The sequence below is a fragment of the Camarhynchus parvulus genome, chromosome 8 (assembly GCF_901933205.1).
Source record: "Camarhynchus parvulus chromosome 8, STF_HiC, whole genome shotgun sequence".
Taxonomy (NCBI): Eukaryota; Metazoa; Chordata; class Aves; order Passeriformes; family Thraupidae; genus Camarhynchus; species Camarhynchus parvulus.
The window spans coordinates 12,015,905-12,038,286 of record NC_044578.1 but is presented as its reverse complement, the minus strand read 5'-3'; the positions used below and the strand labels follow the sequence as shown (position 1 = coordinate 12,038,286).

Genomic DNA, 22,382 nt, shown 5'->3' with positions numbered 1-22,382 from the left:
CCATGCAAGTGAGTGCACAGAATTCACACTGATTGCTCTTATGGCCAATGAACATAACAGTCCTGGAAAACAAATGAGTTGAAGTGGGTGATGTAATAGCCTCTAGTCACAGAATTTCAAAGTTCAATGACTTTTTATTTTCTTTGTTTCTTTTTTTTTTTTTTTATATTATAAAGAGGAACAAGAATTCTCGTGCAACTGCTACTTACAATTACAAAATTAAATATACACGTAGTGAAGCTGTAATTACACAAGCTGATGTTGAGGAAATCCACCAGTTTGCACCCTTCAACGAGATAACAGGAGGAAATGCTATTGTAGAAGCAAGGTACTGTACATATTGCTTTAATTCAGCAACCCAGTAATCTGAGTGAAGGACTGTAAGAGAAATAAATCCTTTACTTCCACAGCCTATTGTTTGCCAGTATTTAATTACATAAAATCCCAAACAGCTCATAAAAACAACCGTCACTGTTAGTTGTAAATCTGAAACCTGCACATCCCTATCCAAATTTTGTTAGCTAAACTTGGCAGGACTTGACTATTTTATTTCTCAGAGATATTTGATTTATGCCATAAAAGCCAAAACAAATGTAATTCCATCTGAGAAATTGTGAACTAATATATTTGAAGCAAAATACTTTGAAAGACAGTTACTCAGAAAAGAGAGTTCCCTGGAAAATAATAATGCAGTAAGACATCCTTAGAGACTAGTTCACAAGAAACCTAGATAGGACTTTGGATTCCTAAATACCATGGGCAGCTTGCAAATCTCCCATCAAAACTGTCTCTTGATAGAAAATTGGGTTTTATTGTAAAACAATTGGGTACAAGATATGATAAAAGCATTTGCTTTTTCACAGCAAATTTTGCATATTTCTTGAAGAAATTTGGGGCATAACACAAATATGGTTGTCTATGAAATTGTGCCCCTAGCTCAAACTTTCAGTATTTGAAATTTTTTCATCCATCAAATTCATTTATTGAAAAAAAATATCAGTTACTTATTTAATTATGGATTCTGTAAATAGGAGTGCCCTACTGAAGGGAGAGGCTTTTTGCATAAATGTCACAGTGCAGAAGGTGTTCTTTGATCCCACTCTACAGCTGCTGTAATCTTCACTGCTCCATTAGCTTCTGCAAGGAACTGTTGGAAACAGCAACATCAGAAAGTTTGTGTCAGTAACTGACTAACTTCATATATATAATGAACCTGTTCCATTTGGCTAACCAAACAAAACTAAACAAAAAAAATAAAAAGTGAAAGTGGCTTTAATATCTTATGCAATCAAGGTGTAGATAGGGACAACTGCAGTGTTCTTATTAAATTATGGGGTTTTGTGAGTCGGCATTAGTCTGGAGACAATGGATTTATGGTGCTTTACCCTCTCCTTGTGCAGCCTGTAGAGATTGTCTTCAGTAAGGTCTTTCTCAGCTCTCAGAAGGGTAGTAACTTTACTTTTCCCATTTTCTCTGCATTTTTATCATTACCCAGCTGAAGGGGACAAATATAAGATAGTTGGGAAGATGTGACTTTCTCACTCAAGTCTTCAGAAGTTATTTCCACAATGCATTCGCTGTTAAAAAAAAAGTAATCTATCAAGGCACTTGGAGCTGAGCTTTCAGACCGGCTCAGCATAAGACTCTTGCAGCACCTTTCAAGGCCAAGAGAGATTTCACTACTGTTTCACCATTTTAATCCTATCTTTAGCATTCATTTGCTCTTCTCTTCAGAATACAGCATTTTCTCATCTATTCTAGGCAGATATATCTCTTCCCAAAACAATGAAAATGAAGACATAATAGATTCATCAGGATTTGAAAGGGGGAGTTAAATCTGCCCAAGTGTACCTGATGTTATACTTTGTGACCCAAATGCCCTTTCAATAATATTGTATAAAATTTCAAGAGAGAAAACATCTCTACTGATTCTGTAGCAGTTTCTATTCAAATTCCAGTGGCTTGTCTGTAAAGCAGTTATATGCTATTTTTCTGCAGCAGTTCTCTGCAATCCATATGGAAGGAGTGAATAGAAATGATACAGAAGATCATAGAGATTCCAAAATAAACACACCAATTTTCTACAGAGATTTCGAGAGACTCTGTAGTACAGCAATATTGCTTTTGGAATGTTTTCAGTTGTTCAGTACAAATACCTAACTTTATTATAGTGTCCTAAATGACCCATTTTAAGCATAATTGGTAGGATAGGTTGCATCTCTTTAGCTGAAAATGTAGAAAGATAGCAAATATTTACAAAGACAGCCTCTCATTACAATTATTCTTAATAACAAATGATGAAGGTTTGTTGCTTCTTAAAAAGTTTTCAAAAGGTCGAGCACTTTTCCAAAGACTAATCCTGAATTTATGTGGCCCTTTTCTTTTAAAATCCAATTTAAAGCTTCATGAGAAGCTTCTTTTGTAGTCCCCAGGATATTCAGCTTACCAAACAAAATGGGGAGGGAATTGTAATAGTTCAAGTAAAAAGATTGTAGCATTTCTTATTGTATCTAAAAACTTTCAATTCAATTTGAAGCTTCCAGGAGAGACACAGACACAAAACAGCTTTTATGAACTTCTTAAAGTGTTTAAATTAAATTTTAATTTCTGAGCAAGTTTCCCATCTGTGTTTTTCTAGAGTCCATAGTTTACTCCTTAAGACACAGCAAGTACTTCCTGTGATGTTCTTCAGGCCACAACCTCTCACCTCCCTCTTCTTCCATAAATTCCCTAGCCCAGTTTTTCCCAAAGGAAGGCAAAGGCTGGCTCTGCTCTGAGCCCTGTTGGCAAGCGCACACCTTCTCCAGAGTATGGTTCTGAGCAGCCTGTCCAAATGCATCTGGCTGTAAATACCCTTAATAACAAAACCTTTTGTAGCTGCATTGCAATATGGGGAAGCAGAATTACTGTTGGGTTTTTTTTTAGTTTGTACCCTGCATCTTGTGATGTTTTCTTCCTGGGGTTCTCCGTTCCAGGCAGAAACTTGTTTTGACTGATGTGCAGAAGCAGAGGGTGGAGGTCCCATCAAAAGAGTACCAGAATCGTGGATCTCTTCAGTATCAGTTTGGCAGTGAGCTGCTTCAGCTTCCTGTCCACTTATTCAAAATAAAAGATGTGGAAAATGAGGTAAAGCCCAGCAACTGGACAGATTCTTTGTTGGAGATTTAGATCCCTGCTTGTGGGAAACAATGCATGTGATCTTCCTGCATTTTCATCTTTCTGCAGATAGAGGAAAGCCTGCAAGAATTAGTAGAGGCCACCTCTGACCAGCTTCCCAGTGATGCACCAGCAAAAGCTCTCAAGCTTCTGCACCTCTTCCGTGCAGCAAATGAGGAGAATTACGAATCGGTGTGGAAGCGATTCTCCAGTCGGCCAGCCTACAGGTACAGGCAATAAAGGTGGTGCTGCTTCTGCTGGAGATCCTCTGGGCTCCCTGTGTTCAGAAGCAGACCTGGAAAATGCTGCTTGCCTTTCCCATTGCAGGCGGCACATTTTGGATATAATCCCTGCAGTGGCCAGTCACCGAGCACTCAGGTTCCTGCGGCGCAAAATGGAAAGGCAGGAGCTCACCAGCTGGGAAGTGACTCAAACAGTGCTTGTGGCTCTGCACTCCAGCCCTCCAACTCAGGATGTGATGGAGGAAGCAACGGTGGGATTCTCTAAACACTCTCAAACCACTCTGCTGACTCTAGCATCTGTTGTATTTATTCATTTGACAAGATAGCAAAGGCTCTGAAATGACAAAGGTTTTATATCCTCCAGCGAGGTTGAAAGGGCTTTGTTTCCTGAGTGTCTTAAGGGGAGAAGAATGCAAATCAAAAGGGCGAAAATGAGTCCAGAATTAAACAGGAAATAAAGACTAAAATACCCCTCAGGGACAGAGGTTATTGCTGCAAACAGTGGCTTCTAGTCTCTCTTTTTCCAAATGTACTTTATAGTTACACCAGATTAGTTCTCTGACTGTCTACAAAGATAAGGGAGCAAGAAATACGTATTTGTTATATCCACGTATTTGTCCTAATTGTCCTAGAAGGATGGCTATGAATTTGAGAAGATCTGTCAAAACCAAGGGAATTATGTCAATGTGGAGGCTATGTAGGAGGAAGTCTGATTATTTTTCCATTTTTTTCTGTATATGCAGGCTTTAATCCAAGTCTCAGATGCAAGAACTTTACCTACCCTAAGTAGAGATGATGAACCCCAGACTAGAGTTTTTCCCCCAGTGAAAGCCCTAACAGCCCAACTGTTATTGTGTGCAGGTGCTCTACTTCCCACACAAGAAACCAGTGGGCTGGTGCCTCCTGTCAGCTCCTACATTTATAAAAGATGTTCCTGTCTGCCCGAGTAGTGAGGTCCATTCACAACAAATCTCAAATTCATTGTACTTATAGCTGAGGCAATCACAAAACATGACGAATGTTTCTTCAATAATGTGCATTTTTCCATTCCATGACTGGGTGATTTCTTCCCTTTGGATTATAGGCTATGCCAAATTTAAATGTGAAACACTGTAAAAGAGACAGATCTGCCTTCCAGATGTTACTTGGTATTACTTTACAATTACACTGTCAAATACAGCACTATCCACAGATTAACTGAAAATCCATCAACAAAAAAAATCAAAAGCCTGGTTTTGTCTTTCATTGGGCAGAAACATATTTTTCAATAATGTTTCTCTTCATTAATGGTAGTAACAACCAGCTGCCTTCTCCCCAGCTCATAGTAAAGAAGCATTGCCCACGCTCCAGCTCTGTGCTTGGGAAGGTTTGCCACCTCAGCTACGCGTCCCTGTGCCACAAGCAGTGCTCCTCCTCAGACTCCTGCTCCGAGTGTCTCCAGGTAACCACGGGGTTATTTATCATTTAAAAGAAAAGTTAAGCCTTGAGTTCTTTCTTCATTATTCAGAAAGCTGTATTTCGCTTCACTATAGCGCTTCCTTTGGGGAAAGGAACCCCAGTTGGTTAAATACAGCATTTTTATCTTTAGATTAGCACACAAAAGAGAGTGGGAGGAAGAAGCAAACAATTCATAGCACTTTCTATCTGAGTGTCTCTGAGTGCTTTGTTGCCAATTATTAATGAAGTCCCGTGACATTGCTCAAAAATACTTTAAATGTAGGTATTATGTATATTTATAAATTAACTAAGTGATACAAAAGCCCAGGTTTTTGTCAGAATTAATGTGTCCTAGCCAGAAGCAGAGCCCAGTCGTCAGTATAGGCTATAAGGTTGTTAAAACAACAGTAATACCCTCCCTGTTCTACACTGCTTTTAATCAGCAGGCCTCAAAACAATTTGAGTAGTCATTAAATAGCATTTCCCAGTTCTAAAAATGCATGTCAAGTTTTGTGGAACCAACCACTCAGCCAGTAATAGCAAAGGAAAGAGAAATATGCGCTGAGTCTTTGGCACCCGTCAATCCACCATCCCCAGTGAGAGCAGGGTGTTCCAATTACACTGCGTGCCTGACATGATGTTTTTCCTGCGGTACATAGGCATGGCCAACATTCCTACATTGGTCTCCTGTGTTACAATTGCCACCAATGCTCTTGAGCTAATTAAATCTGAGAAACCCTGTGTCAAAGAATGAAAATTCTTTCCCAAAGCAAATGATTGTTTAGGCTTATTCAATGCATTTCCAGTGTCCCTTCATTTGATCAATGATATCAAGCAGGCTTTCTGCGCCATCAAGGGATCTCAAATGTGTTATTTTAAAGTACAAATCTGTCTTGAAATTATTCTCTAACATCTCACTTCCTTTTTTAGAGCCATTTGTTTTCATTTAAAACTGTTATCTGTTAGTATTTAGTTCTTTGCTCTTATTCAGCCTTCAGATGACTACTTCTAATCTTGCCATACTAAGGGAAGTGTGATACAGTTGCTTACCATGAAGGCTGTAAAATTACCTAATTGTTGGCAGTGATCTCATTTTCCATCTATTAATCAACACAGAAAAGAGGCTGTCATAGCTGATTAAGGGCACCACCACTATCCATATCTTCAGGAATCTTTTTTAAGGGTCTGAAGTTTCAACTGTATCTGTATTTTTGCACCTGGCTTCAACTATGAGAGAGAGAGATGCTCAAGCAGCATTATTTCAGGGCTACCAGCTTACCTTGAAAGGCAGGGGACACTAGGTCCGAGTTGTTATTTTTTCCTTTAAAAATCTTACTTGATAACTTTAACGTATAGTGAGAAGAAGCTGTTCAGTACAGCTACACTTGTTCTATGAATAAAATGTTCTATTCATGAGGAAAAATAAGAATTTGAAAATATTTAAAATAAATGAATTGAACAAACTGAAATTATGGAAGTCAAAACCCAGAACTGGCTGGTGGATGGAATATAGATAAGAGCTGGAATTGAACTCAACAGATTCGTTTTATTTTTCAGCTTCTTCATGGCTTTGCAGGAGAGGCACTGAGCAAGTCTAGCACAGAAGAAATTTCCCTGGCTTTGAAAGCCCTTGGGAATGTAGGACATCCAGCCAGCATCAAGCACATCAAGAAGTTTTTGCCAGGATATGCAGCTGGTGCCTCGGATTTACCACTCAGGGTCCATGTGACTGCTGTGATGGCCCTGAAAAACATAGGCCTAAAAGACCCCAAAGTGGTAAGAAAACAGAGCTGCCTCCTTTGCCCTTCTGACTTCCACTTACAAAACTGCTAACAGATAATGGGTGATGAGGGAAAAACAGATCAATTTTTTTCAGAGATAACATCATTTAAAAAAAATACTTAGCCATTCCTCGGTAGGCATGTCTTATTTCTTTTGACATTAACCTCCCGTATTTCAGACTACAACAAAAAAATCCCATTAAAAGGATACATTCATTGTTGTTGAAGACAAATCGGTATTTCCATTGCGAACATTTCATTTCCAAGGACATTAGACAGAAAACTAAATTATTGACCAAATGTGTTTAGTACTACTTCACCTTTGGTATGTGAGAGAACCACAAAACAAGGTTTTCAGAGAATTGACATTTAATACTGAGTGTCACATCTAATCGTAATTCAAGACCAGATTTTATTGTAAATAGATACCAGGGGTTTGCATCCTAATTACAAATTTACAGACATTGTGTGGGCTTAAGTCATAAACAGAGCATTTACTAAATGTGACTTTTGTCCCTGACTGAGATAATTGTTAGATCTCACATACAATGCCTACACCAGCACACTCTCGTGTACCACAGACATCGCTTTACAATCGTTTTCATTTTGAAGCAATCTGCTTTTAAATGGGAACCTTTTCAAGCTTTTCAAGATCTTTTTCCTGATGTTGAAATGTCTTGTTTTATATAAGTAAATTCTTAATATAAAAAGGTAAAATAAAAGCTTTCATTAACTATTCACCTACTAATCAGTATCAGTGTTTCCATTATACTCATTTTTTGCATGTGCTTCCCAGTTTGAGTGCATATATTGATCCACAGACAATAGTAAGCCAGGGTATGCTTTTAACCAAAAGAATAAAGAAACAATTTAGTGGAGTGCAGGAGCTGGATGGGGAAACGCAGGGGAGGGAGGGGAGAGAATTGCAAGGATAAAAGTTAAAGTATTTTCTGGGGAAGAAAAAAAGTCAATTTGATGTTTGAGACCAACACTGCATCTCTGATTGCTCTTTGGCCTGGCTTTCAACAGGTGCCCCAGACCACTCAGTTTCATTTTCTATGCATTTTGTTTGAGGAAAATTGATCTGGAACAAGTTAATGAGTGTGGCCACTTTTTTTTTTGTTCAAAAAACAGTTCAATTCCTGGCTTGCAGCTAGGTACACACCCATATTTGGATTAAATGTACATAATTCACTGCCTTTTTATTGTTTAATTTGAAAATTTAGGCCTACTGCATCTTTGTCACCTCATCTATACTGACATTTGATAACCAACATATTCAAATTCATAAAACCAGTCAGGGTTTTTCCAAAGTTTGCTGAAGTTTCCTGGGTCATTCTTCATTACAACTCATGGATGTGCTCTCACCCAGGCAGGACAGGGCTGTGCAGAAGGGCTGCCAGAACAGTGGCACATCATCCGCAGCCATTTTAAAGTTAGGGCCAAAGGCTCCTGTGCCCCCTGGAAACTGCAAAAGTTCCAGTACAAAATTGTTCTTGGTAGTGAATATTGCTGAGGGCAAACACATCAACCACAAGTACTACAAAGGAAATTACATCTATTGCATTCCATTTTGGTTTAAGCTGCCTATATGACATAGAGATTTCTGGTAATAAATTGGGGTTTATTTGTTTAGTTTTTATTCTATTATTTAGCAGAAAGTACCCCAGAAAATCGCGTTATTAGAAATAAGTTATACCTTTATGTATAGGGATAAGTGATTGCTGAAATCACTTCTCGGTTATGTAATGGATTCATGAAATCTCTTTTACCTAGACAAGGATAGCTCAAAAAAGGATGAGAGACTTCATGTAGAAGTTATCCAGTGATATTCCTTGGCTTTTATTGTGTAGGAAGTCAGACTACATTGCCATAATGCCCCTTCCAGCCCTTGGACTATGAAACCACAGGGTTGCCATAATAAATAAATAATCCAAATTTTTACTTTGCTATTGATGAAGCAGATCATTCACTGCTGTTGGGTGCTTATAAGCAAAATGTTCAAACATACAGTAAAACTGGATTTATCTATTATTTTCAGGTCCAGGCTATCACCCTTGAGATTTTCCTGAATCAAAAAATTCATCCTCGAATCCGAATGTTGGCTGCAGCCATTTTACTTGAAACCAAGCCAGGTCTTCCAATCGTGATGACATTAGCTGATGCTGTGCTGAAGGAGCCTAGCATGCAAGTGGCAAGTTTCATCTACTCTCACTTGAGGGCCCTGGGTAGAAGCACAGATCCAGATCTTCAAGTGCTGTAAGGAAAATTCCCTTCCTAGGAGAAGCACTTGTTGCAAACCAGTTGAGATGTTAATGCGCTCTCCAAACTTTTCCAGGGGTTCTGCCTGCAGAATGGCTGTCAGAGCTCTAAGTCCCAAGTTTGACAGGTCTGGATATCAGTTCAGCAAGGTTTTCCGCTTCAGCATCTTTAAAGGTAAGATCCAGAAGATTTTGTAGAAAATATACAATGATGAATATCATTGGGGAAACAAAATTGTACAGTATGAGAGCCCAATTCTCCTAGCCAGCTTTTAGGCTGCTTGTTGTTCCTCCATGTTTTCCTATCTTCAGTGAAAAAAATATGAGAATCTCAGGCTCTCCATTTGAAGAGTTTTTATGTCCCTGTGTGTTTTGCATTGTACAGTGCCAGCATGAAATTACCAGAGGGCTTGTGGGGCTCTAACCCTCCATTTTCATTAGTCAGGGAGGCACATGCTCCTGTATCAAATGCTGTATTCTCAGTGGTGCTTAACAATTTCATACCATTGTTCAGCACCAAACAAACAGAAGGGACCTAAATTACTGCTGAAGTGGATTAATTTCTACCAGTGTTGAACACCTACAACTCCTGCTGCATCCAAATGTGATGCTAAATACTCTTCACCCCAACAATTGTGCCCAGTGAAACAGAAAACTCTGAAAACATTCAGATGTGACAATTCATTGCACACATGTGCAGCTACATCAGGTTCATTGTCTAAAGATTTGTCTTGCATCTTCCTACCAGGATTCTTTACTAGAATGAGCAGATCCATGTATGGTATCTGGAGACTGGCCAGTTACATCAGAGTTACACATGAAAATGCAGTTAAAGTAGGGAAGGACCAGATTAGAAGGGAGGTTTTGTTGGGCCACATTGTAGTTTTTGCTATTTTCCATGTATGTTATTTTTCTCAGTAGACTTTTTTAAGCAACTCTTCTATGTAAATAACCATGAGAGCCTCAGTGATTTGGCATAGGTAGCTGGTAGACTTGGGAGATTATAGCTCCAAACACAGTCTCCTTACACATGCTGTTTATCTATCAGGAGTCGGATGTTTTTAGAACTTTTGTCATTCACTGGTATGTGTTAAGATTCTTCTCAAAACAATCAATATTAAGACACTCTGAAACATCTGAAATCCATAGTGCTGAGTGTACAAGTACTGCTGCCTCCTTTTTGGAGACAGGGGTGTGGTTTGAAAGACTTTTGTAAATCTTATTGTTGTCTTGCCCCAATTTTTTGGGTTTTATGTGACCATTTAATGTGTGCTATCATAGAAATAAATATGATACATTCTGTAAGAATCACAGTAATATACTATACATGTGCTTGCTGCCTCAATGATGGAGATAGCAAGTGCCCAAAGAAACAGTCACTAATATACACCACGTGAATATCTGTACTACTTAAAATACATTCAGGGATAGATACATTTTCTGTTAATATGCAGATATATGTTTCTTGGTTTAGACAGTCATTTTGTCTTCTAATTTTTGCTTTTAAAATTAAGCCGTGTAAATTTTCACACAGTGAGAAAGAAGGGTGCAATATGTGTGAGGGAGGCTATGTGAAATGAAATACTTTATTTTGGCTGTAGCCTGGAAATGCAGAAATGTAGCTGGGGAATTGCTGTTACTTCCTAGTGAAGACCATTGTCAGTAATTTGGCTACCACGGATAGGTAGGTCCTCATCCTGAAAAATAAAAAACAAGATCTTTTTCTCACACATGCTAATCTTAGACTTGCATAACTCAGCTAAATTAAGTCAATCTCGTACTACACTAGCATGGGAAGAGGATTTCTAATTTGATTTGTCTCCACTAGCCACAGGTAAAGTATTTTTCTGTGAGTCCATTCTGGAAGAGTTACCATAGTGACGGCTGTAATGCAGTACCTATTTCCTTGATAAAAACAAAAATCTGCCCCCAGCATCACAGATCTTTGTGGTGCTGGATGCTGAATTTTTAATGACAGGAGATAATGTCAGTTGAATGTATCTCTGCTCTGGAATTTGTCACACATGACCACCACAAATAGTGCTTCATGTTCTACACATTGCTGCTGAAATCAAAGGGGTGACTCAGGTTCTGCTCAATGTGAGGACTGTGAGATCTGTCTCTCAATATGCCCAGATTCATATAATTAACTGGGTACTGATGTTTATATGTACCAAAGATTACTTTCTTTGCTCACTAAGTTTTCTTTCCCCCATCTTTGGGGCAAGACATTAATCAAATATATGCAGGTGTCATCAAACTCTCATGGTGAAATGGCAAATATATTCTTGGAGCATTAGCACTATATAATGCCTGAGGTATGGAAAATATTCCTGCTCTCTTCCAGTCAATGAATTCTATATAATCATTTAATCATTTTTAAGCAATCCTTCTTAAGTATCAGGAAGTACCATGAATTTTTTAATTTACAGGTTTTGTGGTAAGAACATAAAAAATTTAACAAATTCACTTAGAGTACTGTGCCTCAGTTTAAGTGTCCTGTCCAGAAAACACCTGGCATTGCCTTTCTCTGCTCATGCAGAGAAAAACCAGTCTTCACATTTCTAAGTTTTCTGTCAACTCACTAGTAGTCCCAGTGTGGCAACACTTAGTTGTTTTGGTTTGTTTTTTTTTAATAGGGTCATCATTACTAGCTAATGAATGTTCTCCACTTATTCCTCTGTCAAAAGTGGGATGGCATAAATACCTGTGTCTTGATTGCAGGAGCTGTTTCTGAATCTCACATGCTGTAGGTAGATAGTGCCCAGCACTTTGGCTAGCACAGTACATTCATACAGCCAAACAATGAAGGCAATTAGGCAAAATTACAGTTCATACATATTTCTCTATTCTCCAGAAGGTGTAGGAACAGGAGAGGAGAGCTAGAAGGAAGCACAGCAAGGATGCCTATGAATCCTGTCAGCCTTGTTTCTCTTGAAACCTAAGGAAATTTAGAAAAGCAGAAGGATTACTGTAACTCATAAAGCAGGACAGGATCTAACTGTGCCAGAACTGGGAAGAATTCCTGACTGTGCTCTGCACTGATATTCTGTACCTAAGAACATTATGGATGATATATCTAAATAGAGGAATAAATAGAAACAAATTGTTTCCTCAAAGTTCACTTAGTAGTTATCAATAATTTAACAACTGGTGCGTTTCATGTAAGGGTTACAGCATTTGGGACTAGATTTATTAAATAGTTTTTGAGTCATTTGAGAGAAAAATCTATAGCTCACCATCTGTCCTTACAAGACATCTGTATCGCTTTCCCTGAACTATTAGCAAAGGATGGCAAATCTGTTTTCATTTCTCATCTCCTTAGTCAAGGTGCCCTAAATGACGTCTCGTAAAAGCATTTCATAAGCTGATTTTACAGAGTGTGACTGGATGTAAATGATATGGACAGGCATATTTTCCATACTTGGAGAAGTTCACGAGGTGTGCCCATAGGAATTTCAGAAGGTTTAACAAGACCAAGTGCCAGATGCTGCACATGGGTCAGGGCAGCCCTCCATATCAATCCAGGCTGGGGAATGAACAGATCAAAAGAAGACCTGCCAAGAAGGACTCAGGGTGCTGGAGAAGGAGAGCCTGGACATGAGCCAGCCATGTGCACTTGCAGCCCAGAAAGCCAATTGTGTCCTGGGCTGCAGGACAAGAATCCAGACCAGCAGGACAAGGGGAAAATTCTGCACCTCTCCTCTGTTCATGTGAGACCCACCTGCAGGGCTGCATCCAGCTCTGGGGCCCTCAGCACAGGAAAGACTTGGACCTGTTGGGGCAAGTATTAAGGAGGATGAGAAAGATGATCAGATGGGTTGAACACCTCTCCCATGAGGGAAGGCTAAGAGAATTGGGGCTGTTCAGTCTGGAAAAGAGGTGGCTCTAGGGTGACCTAGTTGTGGCCTTCCAGCACCTGAAGGGAGCATGCAAAAGACCTGGAGAGCAGCTTTACACAAGACATGGAGTGACAGGATAAGAGGGAATGTATTCAAACTGACAGGGAATCAGTTTCTATTAGATATTACAAGGAAATTCTTTACTGTGAGGGTGATGAGACACTGGCACAGCTTGCCCAGAGAAGGTGTGAATGCCCCAATTCTGGAAGTATTCAAGGCCAGGTTGGATGCAGATTTGAGCAAACTGGTCTACTGGAGGGTGCCCATGCCCATGGCAAGAGGTTGGAACTGGATGATCCTTGTGGTTGCTTTCAACATAAACCATACTATGATTCTATGATATAGCAAAAGCAATTGGAAAAATGGCAAAACCACCATACAGTGACCAGTGAGCTTGTAGCTTTGCCCATTATTATTTTAAAAATTCAGAATATTCTGTTTATAACTGTTTTAGAGCTTCAGTTTTATAGCTAAGTTTTCTGGCCTTGCTCATATACTATTGATTATTAAATTAGTAAATAGATATAATCTGCACACTCTGACCTAAAAACCAACTGTGCTGTGTCTTACTGCCTATTTCTCTGCAGAGTTCCTTATGAGCGGGCTGGCAGCTAAATATTTGGTATTGAATGATGCAGGTAGCTTAATTCCAACTGTAGCAATGTCCCAGCTACGGGCACATTTCCTTGGAAGAGTGGCTGATCCCTTGGAGGTAATTGGGTCTACCCACAGTTTGCCCTCTAACCCCTTCTTAAAACCATCATCTACTGGCATCTGCACTTTTTCTTCCCACAGGTGGGAATAACAGCTGAAGGACTGCAGGAGATGTTTGCCAAAGGTTATGCTCTTGACAGGGACTGGGAGACTGACTATGACTTCAAGAAAATCCTGAAAACGGTAAATTCTGGGGCAAAACAAAATCTCTGATATTGCTTTCTCAGATGTAATGAAGAACCAGGCTTTTTTCATCTTCTCACACAGCTCTCTGACTGGAAGGCATTCTCCAGTGACAAACCTTTTGCATCAGGCTACTTGAAGATGTTTGGCCAAGAGCTGTTTTTTGGTGGACTTGATAAAAACGCCATCCAAAGTGCACTGCAGGTATCATTTTTATAGCACCACTACCCAAGCATCAAAATCTCTAAAATACTGTTACTTTCATACATTCTCTCCCTTTTATAAATTCATGGTTGGGTTTTTGTCTCTAGTATTAATCAAGGAAAATAAGGTCAAGCTTTGATCAGGATTATTTATAATCATTGCTGGCAGAATTTCCCCTGAGGCATAGTTAATGACACGGATCATGATATTCAAGTTCTGCTTATTTAGACATGTTGAACTCTGTAATTGCAGGCATGGTATGGATCTGATGAAAAAATCCCTTCACTAAGGAGAATAATCAGTAGCCTTCAAAGTGGTGTAGGGAGGCAGTGGACCAAAGCTCTCCTGTCCTCTGAGATCCGCCGCATTGTGCCCACCTGCACTGGCTTCCCGACAGAGACCAGCTTCTATTACTCTTCTATCACAAAAGTGGCAGGAAATGGTAACATAGCTCATTGCTTTAGCAATACAAACATTCTTGCTAGGACTGAAGGGCATTTTTAATAATTTCCTTGGTTTTTTTAATAGTTCAAGCACAGATTACACCTTCTCCAAAGTCTGATTTCAGATTGACTGAGTTACTAAATGCCAACATTAAGCTGAGATCCAAAACAAGTCTAAGGTAAGTATTTAGTATAAAATAAAAGAATAATATTTTCAAGTGAGAAACCATAAATATTCAACAGCTGATTGCTGCATGAACGTAATTACACCCTCCTTCTACCTTTTCAGCATGGCCAAGGAGGTGACCTTTGTAATGGGAATTAACACACACACAGTCCAGGCAGGACTGGAAGCACGCACCAAAATGAATGCTCATGTACCTGTGAATGTTATTGCCAGTATCCAGATGAGGGAAAAAAATATCAAAATTGAAATTCCGCCATGTAAAGATGAGACCAACATAGTTACCATAAGGTAAGACACAGCACTTAGTATCTTTCTATTTAGCAAAGCAGAGTCACCCAAATACATCTAGGAATCTTGTCTCTGACTTACAGCTTGGATAAGTGGTGGTGATTGGTATAGTTATGTTTATTTTAAATGAAGTGACATGCACTAAAGCTTTGCTTGAAAACATGTGTTACTTTCTGTGGTCTTCACTTGAAAATCCTCCTTAGGACTATATCTCAGTTGTTGAGATCCATAAGCTATCTGAAACACAAATTACATAAAATTTCTATCTCGATACAAATATTTGAACTGGAAACACTAGGTAAGATATAAGCCAGATGAATCCTATCAGTTAGAACAGTTAACCCATCTATTTTGCATTAGATGCCTTGAAGCATAGAGGGTTTGGTGTTTTTATGTTTTTACTTTGTTCCCCTGTGGCTGCCATTTGGTTTTCTTACCTGTTAGGTCCCCCCTTGATTTATTATCATTGCATGCAATTACAATACACTCTAGAAAACTGTTGTAGCCAGATGCCAAACAAATGAAAACAGATGGAAATACAAATGCAAAGAGCAGGAGGAAACAGAAAGAATATGTCCAAGGAATCAAAGCAGTAGACAAACTTAGAAAACCTTCTCACGCACACACATGAAAAAAAAAAACTGAGAAAGAGAAGCTGAAAATTCTTCACAAAGGAAAAAGCTTCACTGACAGCAGAAATCAGCGATTATACAAACCACTGAAATGTTAACAAGTTTCTGCTCTAGGAATACAGCCGTAAAAAAAGAGATCAGTTGCTTGATCCAGCTGCAATTAGCATTCATGGCTGCTGGCCCAGAGATGCTCTGCAGGTCTCCTCCATTTAGCCACCAGTTAGGCTAATCATTATTTTCCCTTGTCCTTCAATAGTCACAGACCATTTGACGTGCATTTGACATCTCATCCTCCTCCCCAAGACAATTCCTCCACTACATCAAGTGTTGTTGTAATAAGGTTCTCTCCATGCAGAGGTAGGCAGGATCTCAGCAATTCAGAGATGAAAAGTTGCCTGCATGATTTTTTTTGGTTCAGTTTCTTATGGAGGCCAGGACAGTCTGCTCCTAAGGTCATCAGGGACAGCAGGCAACACCTCTCACTAGTTCCCACTGTTAGAGAGAGGGAGGCAGATATTAATGAACTCAATAAGCACACTGAACTGAAATGAGAATATTGAATACTGATGGGGAGTTTAGAGCCTCAAGCAGAGAGAAATGTTAGCAGAAGGATCCTCCCTGCAAATAGATAAAAAATATTCTCCTCCTTTGACTTAAGGGGAGATCAAATAAGACACAAAAAGGGTTAAATGCATTGCCATTAAGCACAAAGCAAGTCAGTATCAGAAACAAGGTATTACAGCAGAGAAGCCCATGAGTTCCAGCACAAGCCCTGCTCTAGACCCTGCAGCATTACCATTTATAAAGTGAAGTAGTCACTTGGAAATAGCTCCATAATGCCAAGTATATGAGAAAGCTAATACTCACTAGATGACTTCTAGCACCATCAATTTCTCTCCAAATAGCATTCCCATTCACTGTTACAAAACAAATGGCCAGTGGAAACCACACGGAGCAATGAAACAGCAATGAGTGCAAGTGAAGGCAAAGCAATAACTAGAGAATGTAACATTGAACCACATCACTGAGGAGGTCAAAGACCAAGCAAAGTAAAATCTTAGAGGTATGAAGAAAAACAAGCAGGTACGGTAGAGAGAAAGGAGATAGATATATAGATATATAAATATATAGATATATATAGCTATATAGACTGAGTTAAAAAATTTAATTCACCATAGTCTTTTTCTTCCTTTTACATAGATCTACCAAATAATAAAGATCCAATTGAAGTCAATGTTTTAGAGATATTGTGACACCTTCCCTTGTTAGCTTTAAATACCCCATTTAAAGAAATCTTCTAGAAAGCTATTGATCTTTCATGTGTTTTTAAGCTCTGTTCAAAATATTTTCATACTGGGCACTGTCTTGATGGTCAGCAGGTTACTTTCTACAGTCCCATGGCATTAAAGTTAGGCAGGATGTGGTATTATTTTCCCCATCATCTCTCACATTCAGACACAGGAAGCAAACAGTTTTCAATAGCATTAGGTTCATTTATATCCTACACACCATAAAGGTTATAACCTGTCATAGCAGTGGGATTTATATAAATTTTCAAGAGCCAAAAAGAAATTCAGGTTAGTAATCACAGACTCAAAAGAAGGGAAAAAAAAATAGAAAACTTTGGTGATAGAGAGGTTGCATTCCCAAGACAAATCAGCACATTATGGGCTCAACTCTCTCTATAGTAAAAATCAGAGCACAGTAATTACTTGTACTATGGAGAGAATATATAGCATGTGTTTCAATTCAATCCTATCAAAATTTAATTAAAATAATGGTTATTTTTAAGGCTCTTTTAACATAATTATTTAGTATACTACAGATGGCTACTTCAACATACTTTTAAACAAAATTTACAAGAAGTAAAAATCAAATAAATTTCAGGGGAAATTAGAGCTCTGTGATTAAAGTATAAATATGGAGAGCTGCCGGAGAATGCACTTTGCTAATATACCACATATTCATAATGACAGCCTACTGAAGTATATACATAATCATGAATAGAGCTTGTATCATAAGGGTTTTTGCTTATTTCAGCTGTAGGATAAGCAGAAATTGCTTCACATAGGCATCTTATTTGTAAGATGAGCCAGGTAACTATAAATCTCTTTGTCCAACATGGCTACACCATGTACAGCAGAGAATGCAGAGAGTGATCTTGTTGAGGCAGCAAGGTGTGTTTGGGGAGCACGACTCATTTATTTACATGTGATGTCACACTGTGCTTCAAAACCTGGAAAAATAGTTTTTTCTTGATTGTTTTTTGTTTTAAACAGACATTTGAGCTCTCCTGTCCCATGCTAGGGACGTATGTAAGGCCACACTCCCTGAAACATCAGCGTGTCCAACACAGCTGAGTTGCTTGTCCCCTACCCATGCAGTGAGTTTGGCTTATATTATAGCACAGCTTCTTCTCTCATCCAAAAAAATGCACTAATACATATTGGAAAATCTCCTTTTTATTTTTTCTCCCTTGTGTGGGATCAGAGAGAACAGATTCTTTCATACCATAGCTTTAGGCCTTCTTTGTGACTGTTTTTTCTTGTTAAAGCACCAGAGCTGGCTCTTGTAGCCTATTTTTACTGTGCCGTGTGATTCTGCAGACATTGACATGTGTCACCTGTGATGCAGCTACATTTGTCGGCTCTCTGTGCTCAACAGGGAGGAATCGATCCTTCGCTTTCATTAGGTGGCAGGAGTAGACTATTCGCATAAAAATACTTAAAAAATTGGAAAAGAAACCCCAGGGCTTTCTGCTTGGAGATCCAGCCTGCAGTTCAGTGGTCATTTGAATTATTGAATGGGATTAAAATAAAACCATTTCCCTTTTTGTCTCTTTACCCAGATGAGCTATCTGAAATGCAAGTTGATTTGTATTTTCTTTTATCCCCTCAGCTTGTTAGGGAGAATATTTTATTTCAGATTCCATTCTTCAAGGTTCTCCTATCACCCAGCGTGGAGCGTTGCTGTCATGTCCTTATCTAAAAAAAGAGAGAGATGGAAAAGAAAACAAAGCCCACAGGTGACACACGTTTTATTGAGGTGTTCCACATGAAGAGCAATTGTGTGCTTTACATTGCACACAGCACGGTAGGAGCCTTCAAGAGGAAGAGAGGGCTATCAAATGAATACAAATTCATCTTTCAAATAGGTTAGATTGGAATTGCTCAGGCTAGTACAGTGTGGACCATATTAAAATTGAGACCATTTTGAGACCATCTCCATTCACTGTCACAGCAGCCACCTCCATTGGCAGACCACAAAAGCCCCAGGGCAAAGAGATCAGCTTCATCCTTGAGAAAGAGCATATGGGGAATTTTGAGGCGGATGTTAGCTGATAAATGGCTAATAAGGTAGAGCTAGCACGGTGTTAATAGCTGAGGGAAATAGGTTTTTGTCTCTCAAAAGCGTTTCAGCATTCAAGATGTTTTTCTGACCCAAGACAAAACTCACAGTTCACAGCACTGTAACGAGTTCCATGAAGAATGTGCGGTATGAAGCCAGGGGTTCAGGATATTTTGCCATGAGAGCCTCAGTCTGATGCTGCACCTTCTATCACTCATCTGGGATCCTGACTAATACACTTAGAATTCACAACACTGGAAACAATGTACCAGACAGATTTACATAAACAGGCTCTTAACCTTCCTGCTCAACTCTTTTGACCTCTTGCCAAGTCATCGCCAAGCCATGAGTATTAGTGAATTTAAATCAAGCTGGAGACACTTAGTTTCATGATTTCATGCTCCTTTCTTCAATTCTGCTCTAATAAAAATTGCACAGGAAACAGCATTCAGTAGCCACCGGTCCCCAGGCTGTTTTTTGAAGTTATGGCAGTATTTTTCCAAATACAGTGTCAAAAGTTAGAACTAAGGCTACTGCAGTGAAAACACAGAAGATGAATTTAAAAATTTCAAAGTCCAGGAGCTCAAAATAGGAGACTCAAAAATTTAATAGTGTAATCCACAGCCAGGCTTCTAAGCATGCTGTTTTTCATGGTATTAGAGTATGAAGATCCAATCAACTGAAAGGTTTTTAACCTGTACACATGATTCTAAAATTCTAACTGGGCTATCTGCCCCTGAGATTGTCTTTATTGACTCTTAGCAGTCCTTGAAAACACAACAGGAAGGATGCTGTAAATATCTGTGAAGCAATTTGCGAGGTATGATACTTGTTGCTGAGTGCAGGCTACAAGGCATTATTCAGGTCTGTTCCTCAGCAGTGCTTTATCAATACAGGTTTCCTCTAATGTTTATTTTGCAGGTCTAAGACATTTGCTGTTACACGAAATATTGGGGATTTGGCTGCTAGTAAGATGACTCCAGTTCTTTTACCTGAAGCAGTGCCTGACATAATGAAGACGTCCTTCAATTCAGATTCTGCATCAGGAGAGACTGATAACATTGGGGTAAATGGTGTAGTGTCTGACTATTCTTTTTTGGGCTTTTAAACAGTAGGGAACCATATCTTTTCTCTATAGGAAAGGCTACAATTCATCTCTGACCAATGCTGATTCACTCAAATAAGTCAGATTCAATCTACTAACACAAATAGCCCTATAGTAACATTATTTTAAAATCTGGAGTGTAATACATCAAACTTACAACACTTTGTCTGAAGCAAAAGCATTTTCTTTGGTAATTAATTTTGCACTGCCATCTACAGGCCCACAATCTTTAAAATACTTCGCAACCATTATGGAAGCACCAGATTCCTGAGGCAGTCACAAATGTTGCACAAGATGCTCCATTGCTCAACTTGGAGAGCCAAATTTAATGCTTATAAGCGTCCTGATTCGAGGGTGGACCACAGTTTGTGTCATGACTCCCTAAGCCTGGTTTCCTTAAAAGCCAGGACAGGCTTTCTAAGCTGGGCAGTGCTGTGGAGGCATAGCTGTGACAATTCATTCAGTCCGACAGAGGCAGGAATACACTGGTTTCATTGTTATCCCGCAACTCTGAGGGTTTTCAGATAAAATAAGAGATGAACAGGGGACAAGAACAGCACTTTTCTATGGAGAAGTCAATAGACAAATGTGCTATCACTGAGAGCACTTTCCAATATCCTGGAACAAGCTTTCTTCTGCTTTGTACTTCTGTGCTGCCCTTCCTGAAAACTCGGCACTCCACAGTTATTCTTAAATGAACAGCAGCTGAAAAATGGCACTGAGTGGAGCATTTCTCACTATCACCAAAAATTCCAGGTTTTTGGTAGGGTTCATGCAAGACTGGAATCTTGTGAGACATGATAAACTGCATTAAAAAACTAATTGCAAACATGAATTATATGTGAAACAAAATCTTATGATTATTGTGTCTTTAGGTATTTGCTTCATTGCTTCAGGAAATCATAGTTTTCATTTCATGGATTTGATTCCAATTTTAATTAATTTTAATTTGCTCTTCTCTAAGCATTGCTTATCACATGTAAATTACATAGCTTTTAGTGGAAATTTCTAACACATGATATGTTTTGACCATTTAATTGATATAGTGTCACATTCATGTTAGACCTCACCTGACTCAGAATTTTTGTGGACATAGTTGAAAGTTCTGTTGTCTGACACGTCAAAAATCAAAGGAAAAAACTCCAGTCAGTCTAAAACACAGTCAGTTTTATCAAGAACCAGTAAACACTGTCTAATATTCCAGGAAAACAAAATTAAATATTTAGAATTAATTTGTGACATAATTTCCCATTCTTACAACCTGAAGCTCTTTTTTTACAGTAGGTATCTAATCAACCCATTCTGATGATAATTTTGTCCACTTTAAAACCAAGTTGTTCTATGTCACTGCCTTGCTATCTAAAATAAACTGGTTAATTCCCCCTGCAGAGTACAGGTACTGTTACCAAAATATGATGCATAACGTGCAGGTAATTACTCTCATTTTTATCTGAGTTCACTTGATGTGTGTTCTATCCAATAGGGTAGACAGTCTGCAGAGGATGTTTCATCTGGAAATCCCTTTTCTTCTGGACACTCTTCTTCCCAAAAAGAGCCATTTGTTCAGTCTGTGTGCTTCAATGCGAGCACATTTGGGGTTCAAGTGTGCTTTGAGAAGAAAAGCGTGCACGCAGCATTTATCAAAAACCTGCCTCTTTATTACCTGGTTGGAGAGCATGCCCTGAGAATCAGCTTCAAGCCAGGTAAATGCAAGTGGGCACAAAAGAGAAAATAGTGGTGGAGATGTGTACATACACACATACATACATATAGATAGATACAGATCTATATGTACATATCTATTTTATGCATCTTAAGTACCACTAAATCTACAATTAGAAGAACCAGGCCAGCCAGTATTGGCAACAGTCTATGCTCACAGCAGGAATCCATTTCTCCCCCACCTGCCTGAGCAGCAATTTCCCAGCTCTCCCAGCAATGTCACTCAGCGTGGCCAGCATCAAGCAGAGCTGATCTGTGCCTGCAGAGTGTGTCTGATGCATCCTGAATCATTGGATTTGGGATGCAAGCACGAAGCAATTGGACATGGGCAACAGATCTGATGCAGTGTCCTGTAGCTACATTCTAAAACCCAGACTCTAAAAGGGAATTATGGATTAACCCTGCCAGGATCTAGTCCTTAATGTCTTAATCCATGATCATAAGAAATAAAAGCACAGCAGGCCACTGAATCTAGGTCTCCTAAGTATCAAACTAATGACCTAACCATTGGCCATTCTTTAGCATTCAAGAGTTAAGCCTCAATTCCTGTCTGACATTTAATTCTCTAACCCATGGTTTATCTCTTTAAACAATCCAATTCACTTGACTTAAATCTGCTGATCATTCTGTTCGTTGACTTGAAAATAGTCTAGCATCATAGTAATATTTTCAAATTTGTTTGCCATTAATAAGTGCTTCAGCTGTTAGAGAAATTTTTTAACAAAATTCCTCAATACCAATAATAACCACAGAACACTTATATTTGAGAAAAAATTA

At 38.9% G+C, this 22,382-nt stretch overlaps 1 protein-coding gene across 1 annotated transcript in view; it reads left to right on the top strand.

Annotated features, from left to right (window-relative positions):
- LOC115906287 (vitellogenin-1-like) overlaps positions 1 to 22,382 on the top strand; it is a 42,948-nt gene that overhangs the window by 6,271 nt on the left and 14,295 nt on the right. The window contains exons 6-21 of the mRNA XM_030953394.1: positions 177 to 328; positions 2,976 to 3,126; positions 3,226 to 3,383; positions 3,484 to 3,649; positions 4,717 to 4,839; positions 6,393 to 6,611; positions 8,658 to 8,875; positions 8,955 to 9,052; positions 13,367 to 13,491; positions 13,575 to 13,676; positions 13,761 to 13,880; positions 14,133 to 14,322; positions 14,409 to 14,502; positions 14,613 to 14,798; positions 19,700 to 19,844; positions 21,367 to 21,586. Coding sequence (XP_030809254.1) covers positions 177 to 328; positions 2,976 to 3,126; positions 3,226 to 3,383; positions 3,484 to 3,649; positions 4,717 to 4,839; positions 6,393 to 6,611; positions 8,658 to 8,875; positions 8,955 to 9,052; positions 13,367 to 13,491; positions 13,575 to 13,676; positions 13,761 to 13,880; positions 14,133 to 14,322; positions 14,409 to 14,502; positions 14,613 to 14,798; positions 19,700 to 19,844; positions 21,367 to 21,586 — 2,467 coding nt within the window. The remainder of the gene's footprint in view (positions 1 to 176; positions 329 to 2,975; positions 3,127 to 3,225; positions 3,384 to 3,483; positions 3,650 to 4,716; positions 4,840 to 6,392; positions 6,612 to 8,657; positions 8,876 to 8,954; positions 9,053 to 13,366; positions 13,492 to 13,574; positions 13,677 to 13,760; positions 13,881 to 14,132; positions 14,323 to 14,408; positions 14,503 to 14,612; positions 14,799 to 19,699; positions 19,845 to 21,366; positions 21,587 to 22,382) is intronic.